At 34.6% G+C, this 18,754-nt stretch overlaps 1 protein-coding gene across 3 annotated transcripts in view; it reads right to left on the bottom strand.

The window, feature by feature from the left end:
- Window positions 1–342: 342 nt before the first annotated feature.
- The window catches only part of PDGFC (platelet derived growth factor C), a 171,772-nt gene continuing 153,360 nt past the window's right edge, over window positions 343–18,754 (bottom strand). For 2 of the 3 annotated variants that reach the window (XM_045576256.1, XM_036423746.2), the window contains 3 exons: window positions 12,143–12,350; window positions 7,067–7,284; window positions 343–1,969 (listed from right to left, as the gene is read on the bottom strand). In XM_045576256.1, coding sequence (XP_045432212.1) covers window positions 1,853–1,969; window positions 7,067–7,284; window positions 12,143–12,350 — 543 coding nt within the window. In that variant the 3' untranslated portion in view covers window positions 343–1,852. The remainder of the gene's footprint in view (window positions 1,970–7,066; window positions 7,285–12,142; window positions 12,351–18,754) is intronic. The other variant, XM_045576257.1, reaches the window with a different exon arrangement.

The following is an 18,754-nucleotide window of genomic DNA, read 5'->3' as shown; positions in this document are numbered from 1 at the left end:
TCCTCAGTGGGGGATGTGCAGGAGGCAGCCAATCAATGATTCTTTCTCATCATTAATGTTTCTCTCTCTCTCTCTCTCTCTCTCCCTTCCTTTCTGAAATCAATAAAAATATATTATTTTTTAAAAAGCATTGGAGACAAGAGACAGAGAAGCCTCAATAGAAATATCCACTTCATTACTTGTCTTTTAAACCGACATCCATTTTTGCATAATGAAAATTTATGGTAACAAGACATTTTATCACTTTTCACATTCTGGGTGTTTCAGAGACAAATCTCTCTCTCTCTCTCTCTCTCTCACACACACACACACACACACAATGCACACTCACACATACTCGAGTTTCTCCCCAAAATAGCCACATTCTTTTATTTGGTGATTCAATACATTTTTTAATTCAAATAGCCACCACATAACCTAGGCACAATATTAAGCATTTACAAGCCAGGTATTTTACTGATTTCCTTTTCAATTGCCAAAGAGTACAATATGTGAATTGGTTAAAGGATATACTTCTGTACATTAAAATAGCCATGTATTTATACAAGTGTGTGGAACAGAGTTTCAAGAGAATAAAACCAGAACATAGCAATAAATAGGATGTGTTCCTACAGGACAGCAGAGCATGCTTTTCAGGAAGCCGTTGAGTCTCTTCTTTTCAAGGTGCTTTGTGTTCTTCTGAGCTAGGCTCTCGGTTCTGACAATAAGGGTTCGGGGTGAGTAATGATGGATCCAGATGTTTATTTCCCTATGTCCCTATGTCACTTTCTATTTGCATCTCCAATAACAGAAGTGGAGGATATGATAACTTACTTATTTTGAAAAGTGTTCAAAACGTACCAAATTCTATTTATTTCCCATTTCAATAATCTAAAAAATGCAAATTAATCTAAGCTCTAGCACCATATAAGAGTGAAATACATGTATTTTTGTCAGAGCAACAATATTTCATATCATCTTTGTTCCTCTGGCTATAGCAATTCTGTTTAGAAAAATTTACCAAGCTAAAAATAGTTGATCTAGGTTGTCATAAAAAAAGGAATATTAAATACCTTTGGTAAAAATAGATATATTTAACAAGATTAGAAAAGCAAACCGTTATAATGTCAAAAGGAGAATATAAAAAATGTACACAATAAAACAAATAAACCAACTTATAGATAAAGTGAAGGTAAGGCCACTCTTCTTTTCAGGTTTGTCTCTTCCAAACCATGAAATGTAGTTCGTGTCCTCTAAATGATAGAAATACTTTATAAGAAATATGGAAAATCCAGTCTTTCTTATCAACAGAACATAAGTTTAATTTATAACAACATAGTTCTTTTTTTTTTTTTTTTCCAAAACCAAGTTTGTAGGCCATCAAACACTCTGGTTTATACATGTGACCATAAGGGGAAAATTCCAGATTTCTGTGATTCTTTTTTAGGCCCAGACTATGAAGCTTGAGAGTTAATAAGCAAGGCAATAGAATCAGGTGCCCATCTGCACTCATTTCCTTCCTGTACTGACATTAACTAAAGTCATATCAAGACAACTGACACATAGAACACAGCCAGCCGAGTAAGTGCAGGGTCACTCTAACTAGCTAGTGATCTACAACATTTAATATATTTTTTTTCCACACCCGGAGACCTTTTCCCTGTCATGGGGGCCTCCTCTCAAGAGAGCTGTTGCACAACTCCTCATTCCGGTTGGAGTCTCCTCTTTCAGAACACACTGTAAATCCTGAAGGATGAAAGGTCCCTGAAGCAAACAACTGAGATTATGGATGGCGGTAACGCATCAGTTCTCTCACAGAGCCAGCCTCTGCGCTGCGCGGCGCTGCCGGGCCAAGGCGGCGTGTGGCGATGCGTTATCCTCCGGTGCTCCCCCTGCACACACAGTCACACTCCTCGTGGTGCTCCAGGGCCACGTCGGTGAGAGATTTATGCAATCCCCTGACACCAGGCTTTGGTCTCAACTGAAGGACCTGGAGGAAGCAAGGTAAGCCGCCGTTAAAATCAATCAATGTCTATCAGGTATGGGTTCACAGACAAGTAACATTTCAGGGAAAATAAACCTGGGGCCCAACAAAGACCTATAGATTTTATGTGTTTTTTTCCTAGTAAAGGCAGTACGAATACAACCCCCCAACCCTCAAAAAAAAAAAATCATACATGACCAATTTTTTCATGAAACCAAGAGTATTTCAATACCCACAATTTGGAAGGATGCTGCCTCAGAATAAAGAATAGTACTTAAATGGAAAAAGTCACTATGCACTCTTCATTTAACTCTTTTAAGAATATGGAGACATTTCACCTTGGTGAAGTATGTTGGAACTGCTACGGAACAATTAGTTTTTTCTGTTTGTTAGTCTCTTTCAGTCATTCGTTTGTTCACACATTTAACAAATATTTATGCTCGAAGAAATACACGCAAGTACTGCGATACTGTGAAAAGAAACATGATCGCTCTGCAGCTGAGTTAGCTCAATTATGCCACTCATTAATTTTCTTGGCTATACCTCAAGTCCTCTATAAACTTGATGGGATGGATTAGATGTACTTCATAGACATCAGCCTCTGTCACAGCTAACTTTCTGCAGCTGGGTCCTACTGTGCAGCATACGGAGATTTGGCAATGACAATAATGGCTCTATTTAGTGCAGTTACTTGCAGTTTGGGTTGCTGGGAATCTTAATAAAATATATAGCACAGTAGACAATGATGATGAACATAATTCCTTTCAACACAACAAAAGGACATAGCTATCTATAATAATAAAAGCGTAATATGCTAATTAGACCAGAAGTTCTTCCTGACTACCTTCCGGACAATCTTCCAGATGAAGCTGGGGCTATGAGGACTGAGGTGAACTGCTGCAGCTGTGTGGGCCACGCCCCTTGCATGAATTTTGTGCATCAGGTCTCTTGTGTATTCTATAAAAGACTACCTAACGTACTTGAAAAGAATGACCTATTTAATGTGCATTCCATTTTATTCCTTATAATAGAAATGATACATTTTTAGAATTTATGTTTGGATTCTAAACAAACCCTAGAGAACATAATAACATGAAGTTGTCTAGTTTCTCTGCCCTCTGGGTATGACACAGATAACTTCATAGAGCAACTTCTAAAAGTTCCTGGACATTTTCATTAATCCAAAAAGGCACAAGTCAAGTCTTATGACTGTTCTTCTTGAAGATTAAAATAAGGGGGGGAAAATAAAAAGAATGTATAACTCATTTGGAGAATGCGGTCATACCGAAGGTTAATTAGCTAACATTTTTTGAATGCTTATGAGTGCTAACCACTATAATAAGGATTTTACAGACTTTAACTCACAAGAATTCTATGAAGTAATTTATCACTATCCCCCCTATTTTACACATGAGTGAACAGAAGCTTAGAGAGAATAAGTGGCATAACCAGTATTTGTACTTAGGCCAAATATGAATTATTAGAGTGATAGTAATAATTTTATGAAGACTCAGAATATACCTAGTTATGCATACTACTTATTTAGTAACTTTCTTTGCAGAAAGACAAACTGCATGTCTTAAAATAACTATAGGAAATAGTCAACTTCTAAATTAGATTTTTATTACATTTCATAATGCTAGAATAAAAATGACTAAAAATGTACTATTTTAATGTGGTTAGGAAGACAGATAAATTGTGATATTGGCAATCTTTAATTCCTATCTTCACCTGTATACATTTTCCCAGTTGGCAGGAGAAAAATTACTATGACAGGGAAAGGTAAGGTAGGCTACCGTATGCCATATTAACAAGCAGTGATGCTAAGCTGCAACCCTACAACCCTCCCATCCTCTAGCAATGCTTATGTCAAGATGCATTCACCCAACAAAAGCCCCTTCACACACACACACACACACACACACACACACACACAGTCTTCATCCACAAATGTTTGTAGAGATCAGATAGAAAAATAATCTATTTATGTCCTAGTGATGTTGAAGTCTTGGATAAGAAATTCTAACACAAGGTGGTGGGACTATACTTATTTTCTTTCTCAGTTCTGTTTGAAAGTTCTAACTTGAGAAGAGAAAGTTAGACTTGAAACATGACCAGCATGTCCCAGATAATATGAAAGATGATCATTGGATTTTTAGGATACAGTTTAGAAGACAATAAAAAAAACAAAAAACAAACAAACAAACAAACAAACAAAAAACACCAAAAAGGCAGAAGACTATCTCACAAAATGTTGAGGGAGCAGATCAAACTCTAAATATAAGCACATGAAAAAATAATCCAGGGAAAAGCTAAAACCAGTGGAAAGGAATTGATTACATACAGAAGGTAGCATCAAGGAATAGAGGCACAGGTACCATTGCCCAAAGTATGCAAAGTGCCCTTAAATTTTGGAGTGTCAAAGAACCTTGGAGGATGGGACTCATTACTAGAAAAAGTCAATTGAATGGTATATTTTCCTCCGAAATAAATAGATCCATGCATAAGAAAGACTGTACTTTAAATTATGAAAAATGAAATTAAATATATATGAAGATATAAACAAGGTAGACAAGATAATAATGGTATAGTAGAGATGGTATAGAAATGGTAAAGCTGGTATAGTAGAGATGAAGGAAAGAAAACTTAGAACTTTTAAGCTCTGTCTTTACTTCTGCCTTCTCCATGAGGTGGAAAAATCTTCAAAGTGTAAATGAGAACAATGCTCATCAAAGAGAATGAAAGCCCAAGTAATATAAAAAAGTCATAATATTTTAAGTTATATTTTAAAAATAATTTCATTTATTCAAGGGTAGTATTAGACTAAGAATTTATTTCCAAAATATAAACTAAGAAAAATTCAGGGTTCGGGAATGATGAATTACATCAAATTAAACTTCCCTTTTTTCATAGAATAATTTGATCCTTTACCAAAAAAAAAATCATATAACACTTATTGATAAAAAATTAAGACAAGGTTATTACTGGAGCTATTTATGAAAAATTTGAAGCAGGTAACTAGTCAATGATATTTCTATACATATACACTTTAGGGATATGGGAACCTTACATTTGATGGTCATGTAATTACACACATAAAGATATATATGTATGCATATATATAATGCATACGTAATCAACCCCACCCAAAGTCTAGTGTGTAATGGATCATTGTCATTCTGGAAGAAGTCCAGTGATGCTATAAGCATTGTCCACAGCCTTTCCCCACAAAGTTTTTACCTGAGACTTTAAAACAGTTTTACAAATTCTTTGACAGTTTCCCGCATAACCCTACACCTAATGCTATTTGAAAATACATTTAAAAGTATAACATGGAAGAGGATATGCTTCACTTGAAGACTGATTTATCTGACCAAAAGCATTGCATGGAATCAGCATCTGAGAGGCTGGTTTAAAAAGGCTGATAAAGCTGTTTTGGATTTTATAGCTCATAGAATGGTGTCATATACCCAATATTTGTTGGCTAAATGAGGTCCCAAAATGCACTTTGTTTAGTAAAAACTTGCTTTAGATGGTTCAAAATGGAATGACTTTCGGTGGGAAAAGATCACTCAAGTTTAATTCCTATTCTCATTCCAACCTTTTATGTTAGGCCATTCAACAACTCTAATATCAGCCTGACCTATAAGGTATTTTATGTTTAATCTGTTTAAACTTAAAACAGATTGAAGGTTTCTTCTTGACTAGATACCCCAGTTCATGGAGCAGCAATTGGCCTGGACTCTGGGCATAGCTTGGCTGGAGCTTCTTGAGCCACCATGTCCATAACTGTCTACTTCTTGTGACGAGTGGAGACTGTTCCCAGCACAAGGCACATTGGAAGAATACATTGAAGCAATGAAAGTAGGACATGAGTTAAGGCAGTAAATTGTCCTATTTTTAATCTTCTAGTTTGGGATGTTACCTTTTAAAAATTGCAATTAGTAACTGCCTTGGAATGACATAGCTAGGGAAAAAAACAAACAGATAATTCTCATATCTTACATTATTTTATTGAGGCTCAGTACCCTGCTGATGGTTACAAGGTAAAAACAGACCTAGGTTGGAAAAAGGATCCATTGTCTTCTGGAATCCAGTGCTTCCTCCCCCCTCACTTTACCAGCTGCCAACACAATGTTGTTGAAGGGCAGGACAACCATGTCATATGCAGGATAGCTTATCACACTGTACTTGTTTAGATTACCTAACGGATTAGGGTTTCATTGATATCTTTATGCAAGTCGAAAAATTCATTTTGCTTATGAAGCATATATTTACTTTCTTAAGATTCTTTTATTTAGAAGAAAACTATAGAAATGAAGCTATATTGAAATTAAGTAAAGAAGGCCGATTTTGGCTTGGTATAATGGAAAGGTTTTATAAATTCAAAGTTGACTCATCAAGAAGGAATTGCTTCCTAATGTATGAATGCTACAGGATGCTCTTGGAGAGATAGAGGGATAGAATTTTGGATATTCCTGCATCATGAATAATTTAGAGTGTATCAGTTCTAAGGTTCCCAAGGCTCTGAAAAACAATAGTTGCTAAGTTTTAATGTCAGAATTTTCTTGATTCGTAAAAAGATAAAAGGGTGAAGCATCCATAACAGATTATTTGGGACAATATGAATAATAGGAAGATGGGTATATTTATGAACATGTCTTTTTGGGATATAGGTACCTACACTGCCTCAAATGGAAAAATAAATATCAAAGATCTTCTTTCTCCAAATTAGACAATGATTCATCTCCAAGTTTCTATTTAAAATTTTTCCCTTCGGATTTTGAAAAGTTGCAGTTTCACCCTTATTTTACCGTATAAAAGAACACATTTTGGTGTTTTTTTTTTTGTATGAGAGAAAAATACTTTACTGACTACCATGGTATACTATCAAAAGAAAAGCTTTCAAAATATTTAATGTCTGTTTATTTTTAGTTAAAAGTCCTAATTTTAAAAATGAGAACATAAGTGTATTTGTGTGTGTTTTTTTTTTAATTAATGCTACAGCCTTCCAAACAAAACTTCATTTCAGATACACTGTTTTTGTTATTTTTAAAGCAACAAAATACCCAAAGGAACCCGGAAATAAAACGATATACCTACCTCATGGTATTTTTTAGTAACTTTGCTTGGGACACATTGACATTCACTGCAACTGTGGACACAACAGGCACAGTTTCCACCACAGCGCTTAACCAGGAGACAACCTGGCCAGAAAATAGTATCGGTTCTCTTTAGTTCTTCCCTTATGGACACTGAGAAGTTACGAGGTGTGCAGCTGTACAACCTTACCTCCTCTTTTAGAAGGTTCAGATCCATCACTGCATGGCATAAAAGGAAGAAAAAAAAATAGATGTTCACGCTCTGGGCTTGAATATATTCTATTAAACTCTTTTCATAAAGAAATCAAACTATGTCATGAACAATAATTCTGGCAATACCCCTCCTTATTGTAGCTAGGTCTGGGAGCGATGCAGCTTGCAAGTTGGTCTTTCTATTTCATAGTAAACAAAGCTTCATTATGATTTAGTGACCAATAAAGAGATGCCATTGTGCAATGTCAAGAACAGGGCCAACAAAACAGTTGAGAGCTATAAATAGGAAACGACAGAGGAAAAAGAGGGCTACACCTTTTAACCTTAGTAAGAAAGTAAACAAGGAGACTATTGGAGGGAAGAATAGACTGTCAAATAATGAATACTTTGATTAAAAAATAAATGCAAGTTTCAAAAAGATTACAAGCTCATGCCATTAATGAAGAACAACATACAGGAACTTGTGGACAAGACTTCCTATAATCTTTCTGGCAATAAAAATAATAAAATATAAAAAGGAGTGAAGAAAATGAAATTTTGAAGACAGCTGAGTGGAGTGTGCAGAAAAGAAAGATTTTAAAAGAGCAGAGGTTGTTGGAAAGCACTGCTTCTATGATAGTACATTGAGAATTTCTGGCCTTTGAAATTTAATTTAACTCAGATTTCTATTCTTCTTATCAAGGATGGAAGAAATGTCTAATGTATAGCCATTGTCTCTATTCCTTTAACAAGTTGGTTAAGCTATGCTGTGCTTTATTCTTTAAAACAGTATCTATTTGTCAAGACCAAACAAAATATCCTTTGATCAATAGTAAATTCTCAAAGAACCATTGTTTTTAACCACAAAGTTATACTGCCTTAGTGAAATTATATCAAAATTAAATGTAATGTTTAATATGAATTTATATCTAAGATATAAATAATAGTCAATTATGATAAGTATCTGTAGTATAATTTTAATTTCTGCTTTAAACTTTGCCTTTTTTCCCCTTTAGAGATATGCAAATTAAAAAAATTCCAATAAAATTGAAGAGTTTTGGATAACATATAATTTATCAGTTTTTTTCCACCAATAAAATTAATGGTTTATTAAACTTTAGGAAAATTATCTAAAATATAATAAATCTAGTTAAATACCTTTTCCTAATATTGAAAATATTATAAATAAGAATCGAGGAAAAAGAAAAAACGTTCTCTGGTTAGAGATTGCTTTAAATAATTATCATGACTATGTAATCCCATTTTAAAAATTTAGCCCAATATTTTAAAATAATTTTGAAATAACAAGGTAACCATGAATCAAATGCTTATTTTCTTGGCTTTGTTATATTGTATATATGATCAAATTTTCCTAAAATGTCAAGGGAGTTCATGTATTTTCTAGAAATATTTTATAAATTATGCATATTCAATCATAAATGTAAACATATATAAACTATTTGGTTGGCTAAAAACTTAGTTATAGTCAGGAGAACACCGAGAAATGCTGATTCAATAGGTTACTTTCAACACCTTATACAGTTAAAAATTATCTTTTCCATTTCAATAGAAAAAATCACTGTTTTATTAGAGCATTTAAAGATTTCCTTTTCTTTTCATCTGAAAAAATGATCCTGTAAAAAATAAAGCTTTTGAATATTTAAGGGGAAATGAGTTCATTCTTTTCAGTGCTATAAAGGACCAACTTATCTCTAATAAAATTAATGAGATAACCAGGTTAAGTGATGCCACCTGATTTTGCCTGATTTCATTTTGGTGCAATAATAGCACAGGCACATACTTCTCTTTATTGTTAAAGCTACAAACGAGCCTATTTGAATATTTCCTCTAGAAGTTACCATCTGATTAAGAAAGAGAGAAAACCTAAAACATGCATGCACATACAGAAGCCAGTTGCCAAAATTTGTGACGCTTATTTAAAATTTATGCGTCTTTAGAATGTGAATGAAGCTCTTAGCTTTGAAAGGATATTCATCTACCTCAAATACTTTTAAACACACTATTTCATGAAACTAGAAAATGAGACTGTATATGTTCACTTTAAAATGTTTACTTAACCAGAATAAAAGGTTAGATAGATTTCCCAAGTGAACTAAGTTATGATACCTGCTACAATGTGAAAATTTAAACACACTTTCAACTTAGCTTCCACTCATTTATCATGTTTGACACAGAAGTCAAAAGCCCTTTTTAAGTACTAGTTAAGCCTGACTTAGAAAATATGCTTTCTTTTTCTTTTCTTTTTTTTTTTCCTGTAGTAGCATGGTATGAATGAGAACCCTGAGCCAGAAGAAGAAAGGGGAAATAATGAAAGAGAAAAACGTTAGTGCTGTCCACTCTGGGATAAAAATACAATAAGGGTTTTAGATTTGGTAATCATAGCTGAAAATTATACTTGTTATTTCTAGGGCTTCAAATCCACTTAAGCTTCATTAAGCACACTTTCAACTTAGCTTCCACTCATTTGTTATGTTTTTTATATTAAAACAAGTCATGTGAGTATAAATTGGGATCACAAATTCTCTAAACATTGTGCAAATTTTCTAGGCAAAATAATAATAATAATAAATTATTATTATTATTATTATTATTATTAAATTATTATTATTATTGGAAAAAGAAATAGGGAGAGAAAGATTAAGCCCCAACACATAATTTAAGTTAAAACACACACACACACACACACAAACAAACACTTAACTATAATATTATGGAACTTTCCCTCCCTCTACAAAATATTTGTAAAGTAAAACTCAGCATTCAAATTCCTTATTTCCTTTTAAAAATTACCACCTAAGACAATACATTCATTAATTTGTCTTTCTGAAGAATGAAGATTTTGAGCATGACACTAATGAAAGTTATTTCTAATGCAAATTTTCTTGTTTAGATTAATTCTTATTGCAAGTTTTACTGAAAAGGATAGTGCTTGATTGAAATAAAACAACAACCATGCTCACATTTTATTATGTTTGTTGTTCATTCTTTTGAGATATGCAGCCCAAGCATATTCTATTACTGTAATGCAATCTGAGGGTGGTCTTTCTAAGATGAATGTGATAACACGGTGATATGTTTATTCTGTGGAAAATCTATTTCGATGTCTAATTAGAAGCTTTTAAATGTTTGACTCCTCATTCCTTTGTAGAAAGACTCTTGGGAGGGAAGTTGGGTTTGTCTATATAGATGTTATCCCACACCTGCATTTTAGTTTATGTAAAGTTCCAAAAATATACACTGCTTTTCTCGCACTTACTGTATGCTTAAAAAGTTAATAGTTTTGGCAAACAGCAAAGGGCTTCAATTTGGAAAGTGCTAAATGAATATTTGAAAGATCTAGTTCAGTACTGGGTGCTTTTAAAAATATCTGCTAGCTGCTGTCCAAATCATGGATCACCACGTGCAGAGGTACAGGCGTAAATAAAGGCATCTGACTAGAAGGAAGATTTTTAGGCTCAAATCCCGAGATCAGCCATCAAAAACTACATCTGAGCTTCGAACCTGGTTTACTCCCCCTGCTCTTTGCAGATCAGCATGATCATCTACTTCCAATTTGCCAACAAAGGCTCTATTCATGGCTGCTGCAGCCAGCCTCACAGATCCCCATTTTCCTGTTCCGAAGTGGGAGGGAAGGGAAGTATTGTTCGTAGGTTATTCATCAAGTTATTCATCAAGATCAAATCTTATAAATATGTAACAACTTTCAGCATCTGGACAAGATTCGGCTGCCCATGGACTTGAACGCCACTTTCAAATATCACTGAAAGGAAACCACGTCTGTTGGCATAGCAAACGACCACGGTTGGGCAAGTCTGAACGTGGCCTGCTGAGATGAAAGCTCCTCACCCAGAAGGGCTGCAACCCTTAGCAGGAAAGGGCAGGAAGCGGGCTTCTCTCTGACAAGATTTAGGAGAACAAGTCTGGTGCAATCTGCCCCTGGGAATCACTCAAATTAACTAAACACTGTTCCCTCTGATGCATTTTACAGGGTGTCTTCCCATTCTCCAAAGTGACACCAGGCAGATTTCAATGTTTCTGACAGACTTCAACAGATGTTTTTGAGTGTATTACAATTATTCAGTTCTTTATATTACATGCTCATTTGTGTCTGATATGAATGCTTTCCGATTCTAAAGGTACTAGGATATTAGCTAACCTTAGAGCAAGCTCAGTTAACATTAGTTTCAATTTCTTGACTGTGTGGAATCAAGTGTAGTGATCAATACCTTCAGTCTTGAAGGGAGATATGCTCCTATGGTCAAAAGTGATCATTTCAGAAGTAAATTTACAGTAGTGTGGGTTCCTTCCTACTACGCATTCTATCTTGGAAAAAGCTAGTTCTATTTTATGGTGAGCCATTGTTACTTTTCATATTATTTATAAAAGTTTCTAGGTTTTGGAAATAGAAATTGATACTATCCTGACCTTCACGGATAGGCTAGATAATGAATTCAATAGAGCTTCCCCTTTTCCAGCTCCAAACCTGATTCCTTAGCAGCTATGATAATATCTCTTGGATCTCTAAATCAATATGCCCCATATATTAGGTTTGAATAAGCACTGATTCTTATGAAATATAATAGAAGACCATCAAAGTGATATTTTTGAATTTAAAAAATGACAAGAATATTCAGCAAAAGTAGCCATTTTAATCTCCCAAATTCACTGAGTGATAATGAAGTGCCCTCTTTTGTATGTGTTCTCATTTAATATGCAAATATATTCAAATGTTACAAAAATGGATTATGTCAATATATCCCTGAAGAGCTTTTAAACTCTACTTATCAGAAGCTATGGCAGAAGAATCTGGGACATGAGCTGCTAAGGAAAGGAAATGAGATTCTAATCTGAAGAGAGAGCTTACCTCTGGATTTTCTTCCAAAAACAAAAGCCTTGCCAAGAAGTTGCCAACCTGGCCTATACAGATCTTCTAAGTCCAACTGCCATCTGTCTGGTTCGAGATAGCGAATAAGGTCTTCCAAGGTGCTGAAGGCAGTGACCGCGTTATTAAGCTGGTCCAGCGGCAAAGCTGAAGGGGGCAGCACTGAGGGGCTCACAGCTTCTGTGACTTGCTGAAAGTAAAAGGAATCCTCTGTTAACCAATTAAAGATGACAACGCATTCCTTCTGGATGTACGCAAGATGTTAGGAACACTTAAGTCTGCAAATACACAAGTATCAAATCATATTCAACTCCAGTTAGAAGTCATGATTTTGAAAGAATTCACGTGGATGAACACCTGTGGATTTGCTGTGTTGTCAAGGAGAAAGACATTGATTTCATTACCTCAAACCTCGGTGGATGTGGCTACCTGTTGCTGAAATAAAAACCAGACTTGAAATGGAATCTATAATACAGTTCACCCAATTTTTGTTTGTTTTATACCTTTCACTTTCCTTAATCTGGAAAATGTCTACGTAGTTATGCAAATGAGTGTCAGACGAATTAAAAATGTAAGGTAAAGCAATTAACTTAAAAAGAATGACAACAAAATGTAGGTGAAGGGCTTTTGACTTTGGAGAACGTGTTAATCAAGATAGAAAACACCCACACTTTAACACTTTAAAACTTTGATAAATCTGCCTAAAATTGTTTTACATTTTAATAAACAGGTTTAATAGACAGATACTGGAAGAATACCTTGGCAAGTGAAATAACTTTCACAGGATTAGTATCCAGAGTATACAAAAAGAGGACAAAGACTGTAACTAAATACAAAATGGGTAAATTCCAGACAAGAAGTCTGAATGGCCAACAGACATAAAAACATGCTAAACTTCATCAGTTATCAGAAAAATGCAAAACAAAATAAGATACTATTTCACATCCATCAGATTTGCAGGCATTTAAAAGGAAGGGCTGCCAAGGATGTGGGTAAGTTGGAATTTCTCTGTGCTGCCCGCAGAAGTGAGCGTAAATTGCTTTAGTTTACATAAGTTACTAGAACTGAAGATTTATGTGTCCTCAACCCCTATAATTCACTTTTAAGGTTTATACCTTTTTATTTGTGCACATGAAAATATGTGCAATGATATTCATCACACACACATTGTTTAAAATAGAGAAAAACTGAAAAAATCCTAAATGCCCATATATAGAACAATGGATCAAAATATCAATACATCATTTTAAATGGCAAGCAACAAAATAAAACAATAATTTCAACAAATCTTCAGTAAGGATCCCCTAGGCCCCCAAATTCTTAACATGTACTAAGGGTAGGACATGTTATATCAGAACTAGAATCAAAATAGGCAAAATAAATAAATGAACAAAATGCTTAACTTTGTTTTTGTATTATTTTGTAATTTACTTTTTTGTGGAGAAGGGAAGAGGAGTATGGAATAAAACATTTATGTGGATTGATGTTCATTAAAGTAGTATTAATAATAATAACAAAAAGTTGGAAATGCTCTAAATTTATATTCATTGGAATAGTTAACTATATTAGTCATGAAATGAGATAGTGTATAGACATGTAAAATGAGGTCCTTTGGGAATTTTTATTAACAAAAAAAAATGTCCACTACATAGTAATGACAAAAATAACTAGCTATATAAAAATAAGTGTTCATATACCATAATGTCAACATACATAAATTGAAACAAAATAAAAAATCAATAGTGCCTAAAATGCTGTGTTCATCTATGATTTAAAAGAGAATGATGATTTTAATTTTCTTTCGTGTGTATATATATTTATATTTTCAAAATTTTTTATAATAAATATGGATTTCTTTCAGAGATCAGGTTATAATAAAAAAAACACTATGGAATCAGCTTTTCCTTTCATCTTCATTAGATCCTTGGCTAGATAAGGAAAACCATGTACTGTATGTAGCATCCTCTAACTTGTCTCCTTTCCTTTAATCTTTCCTTATTCCTTCTATTTAATGCTGTACAACCCTGGGTTAATCTACCGAAAGTAAGTTATCACTGATCATGTGATGCATTTGGACAAATGCCTAGGGTGATTTCTCATCTGGAGGATGAAATCCAAATTCCTTACACTGTACTCAGGATCCTTACAATCAGACCTTTGCTGACCTTTTCCGTCTAATCCTCTACTCATCAAAGACATGCACATTTTGTTCCAATCAATCTCGTCTCTTCACTAACTACTGCAGATGTCTTATTCATCTCAGACCTTGTACTTCCACCCATGCTAAATGCTGCTCCCCTTCACCCATATGCAAAACCTTTCTCCCTGTGATCCACATAATAAATCTTTACCATTTATAATGGCCTTCCTTGAAACCCAATTCATCCATGAAAACTTCTTCAATAACAGGGCCATCATTGTCCCATATATCTCAATTGTAACAGTTTGAAAAGATTCCCTCTCTGGGCTGTCTTGTGGGGCACATGTTTGAAAAGCAAAAGCTTCTCTGTAACTTAGAAAAAAGATGAGCAGCCCTGGCTGGTTTGGTTCAGTGGATAGAGCATGGGCCTGCGGACTCAATGGTACCAGGTTCAATTTTGGTCAAAGGCATGAACCTTGGTTGCGGGCACATATCCAGCAGGAGGTGTGCAGAAGACAGCTGATAGATATTTCTCTCTCATCAATGTTTCTGACTTTCTATCCCTCTCCCTTATTCTCTGTAAAAACTCAATAAATATATTTTTTTAAAAAGAAATGAAAAGGACTATCACTCTTTGGGACAGGCCCACCTCCTGTGGGGGTTTGTGGGTATAGAGTCCCACTTGCACACAAGGGTGGGAGGGTGGATTTTTATAAAGAATAATCATCTGAAATCAACGTGGCAGCCTTAGATCAGCAATGATTTTATCCTTATTTTAAAGATCTAATTTCAATAATGTCAAGAATGGCTAAAATATAAGTACTAAGATAGTACCAACTATTCTACCTAATTTTTGAGTGGAAACCAAATTTAATACATTATCTATTTACTCCAGATACTTTTTAAATTGTCCAAAAATTCAAAATTTCTTTAACAGTATTATTATGATGTAACTAAATTATAGGCATAAATAAACAACTATTAAAAAATCCATTGTTAATTTAACCCATTTGATTATTATTGATTAAACTTCTAGCATAAAAAGTTTAATGCAAAAGTTTTGCAAATTTTAAAAAATAAGTCAAGATGTATATGTTTATGTGATGTGCAAATTTCAGTTCAATAGTACTTGAAGAATAACTGAGTATTAGTCATGTCTATGAAATTATAAAATAAATTAAATGTGTCATAATCTGTAGGGAGAGTAAATATATGGAAAACTAATACAAAAAGTATATATTAATATTATTCATTAAAATGTCAGAGTGGACAGTTAGACATGAAATAAAATGATTACTTAAGCTATTTTCAGTTAGACCATGATCCAAGAATGAGTAGGTTCATTTTGCTTTCTACATCTGTTGGACACTCCGTACAGAGCATTCCTTTTGAAGCAATAAAAAGTTCCCACTGAGCTGAAACCTGTTTGGCTCAATGGCTAGAGCGTTGGTCTGTGGACTGAAAGGTCCAAGGTTCGATTCTGGTCAAGGGCATGTACCTTGGTTGGTTGTTGGCACATCCCCAGTAGGAGGTGTGCAAGAGGCAGTTGATCAATGATTCTCTCTCATCAATGTTTCTAACTCTCTATTCCTCTCTCTCTTTATATATATATATATATATATATATATATATATATATATATATATATATAAAAGTTTCCACTGAAATCAATATTGTTGAGATAAAGATTAAAGTATTTAAACAAAAGAAACCAAAACAATATAAGCCTGCAATACTGATGAGCAAAATTTACACTCATGGGGTTCAATGAAGTATCAGAATAGCAATCCCTTCACATGACAAAAGTAGGGAGGAAAGGACTTGTTATATGACACTACCTTTATAGATGGGTTGAAATATTTAAATGAAAATAAGATCAATTTCAAAAATAAACACACACAGCAGTTTGCACCCACCCAAAACAACAGGAGGGGAAAATCAACTCACTTCCCCTAGATTCAAGGAATCAACTCTAGGACAGAACAGAGGAAGCGGTGCTTTTATTTAAGGGCTTTCTCATGACTGCACCCCACCCACTATTTCAAGGAACAACCAAAGTCCTTCACTTTACAAGTTCTGCTTTTCTAACTTGTCTAAAGGGATTTTCAGAGAAAAGGGGAGCAATGGAAAAAAGAAGTGAGAGGCAAAAAATCTTTTTTTTTTTTTTTTAAGTTTTCATTTTTTTTCCTGTAAGCAGAAACTCCTCTTTTCAGTATAGGCTCATAGAATTTTTTTCCCCATAATTAGTGTCTAGAAAATTTAGACAATGTTAGTTATGATTTTTTTCTAAGACTATTTAGTGGGTGACACTGGTCAGCGATGAAAAGCAGAGTTTCTTGATGTCCCATTATGCAAACAATGAAATCAACACCCCTACTTTAGTAAGCCAGAAAAAGACTTTCTGCTGTTACCTGCAAGGTAGCAATGCTGACCTGTGTGGACCACCTAGTTCTAGGCTACTTAGACCCCTTAAGGCACATTATTTTGGAAGGATAGATTGTGAAAGTTCAGAAAAAGAACCTGAAATCTCAGGGTAATGAAGTGTCCTGTCAAACCGTGCAACTCTAACATGTCAGTGCCATGTGCTAAAGATATTATACAAAACGAGGTGTTTTTCTTTTTTTTTCTTTTTTTTAATTCCTTGGTGAGATGCATTATGAATGACAGCATGATCTGAGAGAAGAACTCTGATCAGGAGTCAAGGAGCCTGGACTGTAATCTCAGAGCTGCTCACATTTCGGAAAGAGAATTTGGGCAAACACTGTAACCACTCTTAGCCTCCGTTCCTCCTATCAATCTTGGCTGCTAATTTCAGTGACTGTTAAATTGCTTTCTAGCTTTTAAATTTCATAATTTTATGTAATTCTATGTAAATGCCAGATGTTCCATTTTCCCCACATTCTTCCCAACATCTGCTATCTCATATTCTCTATGACAGCCATTCTGACAGGTGTGCAGTGAGATCTCATTGTGGTTCTGACTTACATTTCCTTAATGATGAGTGATGTTGAGCATCCTTTCATGTATTGTTGGGCATGTGGATGTGTCCTTTGGGAAAAAAAAAAATTTGTTCGGTTCCTCTACCCTCCCCACCCTCCTTTTTTAAAAATCATATTTTGTTACATGTTTTATTGAGTTGTATGAGTTATTTACATATTTGGGCTATTAACTCCTTAACTACTATTTGGTTTTCACATATTTTTGTCCATTCTACAAGTTTCCTTTTTATTTTGTTGATTGCTTCTTTTGATGTACAGAGGCTTTGTAGTTTGATTTTGAGGTGGCTTTTTAGTTGTGTTTTAAGTGTCATTTAACAACAAAAAAGAAATCTTATGCACTGCTGGTGGAAATGGAAATGTGCTCAGCCATTTTAGAAAACAGTAAGGAAGTTCTGCAAAAATTGTAAATTAAAACTACCATATGACCCAGCAATCCCACTTCTGGATATACACTGAGTGGCCAGATTATTATGACCACCTGATGTTTGTAGGCTAATTAGCTATAATTTCGCACTGAAGTTGCTGGAGGGCCAGACCATTATAAATAGGGAGTCAGGTTGTTTATCATGACAATTAGAAGTGATTTTTCCCCCTGAAAATATGGGAAACCAACTTGATTTAACAGCCTTTGAACGTGGGATGATTGTTGGTGCTCAGAGCCATGGAGTGAGTATCAGCAAAACAGCTGAATTTGTTAAATGTTCAAAAGCAGCTGTTGTTAAAGTGTTTAAAGACTGGACTGTCAGCCGAAAATCTGGGTCTAATATGCCAATTGTGGCCGTCAGGGACTAGTCAATGTTAGGGCAGAACAGAGAGTGGCAAGACTGGTACAAGAAAACAGAAAGGCAACAGTGCATCCAATTACTGCAGATCTTAATCAGGGATTCGCTCAAATGATCTCTGAATGCACAATAATAATTTGGCCACTCAGTGTATATATGATCTCTGAACGCCTAATAATCTGGCCACTCAATGTATATCCAAAGGAAATGAAAATGTGATATTGAAAAGATGTCTACATTCCCATGTTTATTGAAACATTATTAACAATAGTAGAAATATGAAAACAACCTAAGTGTCTATCATCATCTGGATGAATAAAGGAGATAAAGTATACTGTATATTATTCAGCCATGAGAACATGGCTAGACCGTGAGAGCATTGTGATGTAAGTCAGACTGAGGAGACAAGTACTATATGATCTCTTTTTTAGATTATAAAAAGACCAAACTCAGGAAACAAAGAGTAGAATTGTGGTACCAAGTCTTGGGTGTGGGAGAACTGGGGGAAATGCTGGTCAAATGATGCAAACTTTCAGTTAGAAGCTAGTAAAATCTGGATATCTAACCCTCAGCACTGTGATTATAGTGGACAATAATGTATTATCCAATTCAAGATTCCAAAGGAGACTAGTTCTTAAATATTCTCACCACAAAATAGAACTGATAATTAAGT

This window comes from Pipistrellus kuhlii, unplaced genomic scaffold (assembly GCF_014108245.1).
Source record: "Pipistrellus kuhlii isolate mPipKuh1 unplaced genomic scaffold, mPipKuh1.p scaffold_m20_p_8, whole genome shotgun sequence".
Classification (NCBI taxonomy): domain Eukaryota; kingdom Metazoa; phylum Chordata; class Mammalia; order Chiroptera; family Vespertilionidae; genus Pipistrellus; species Pipistrellus kuhlii.
Note: the sequence above shows the minus strand (reverse complement) of the source record. Positions and strands in the feature narration are given on the sequence as shown.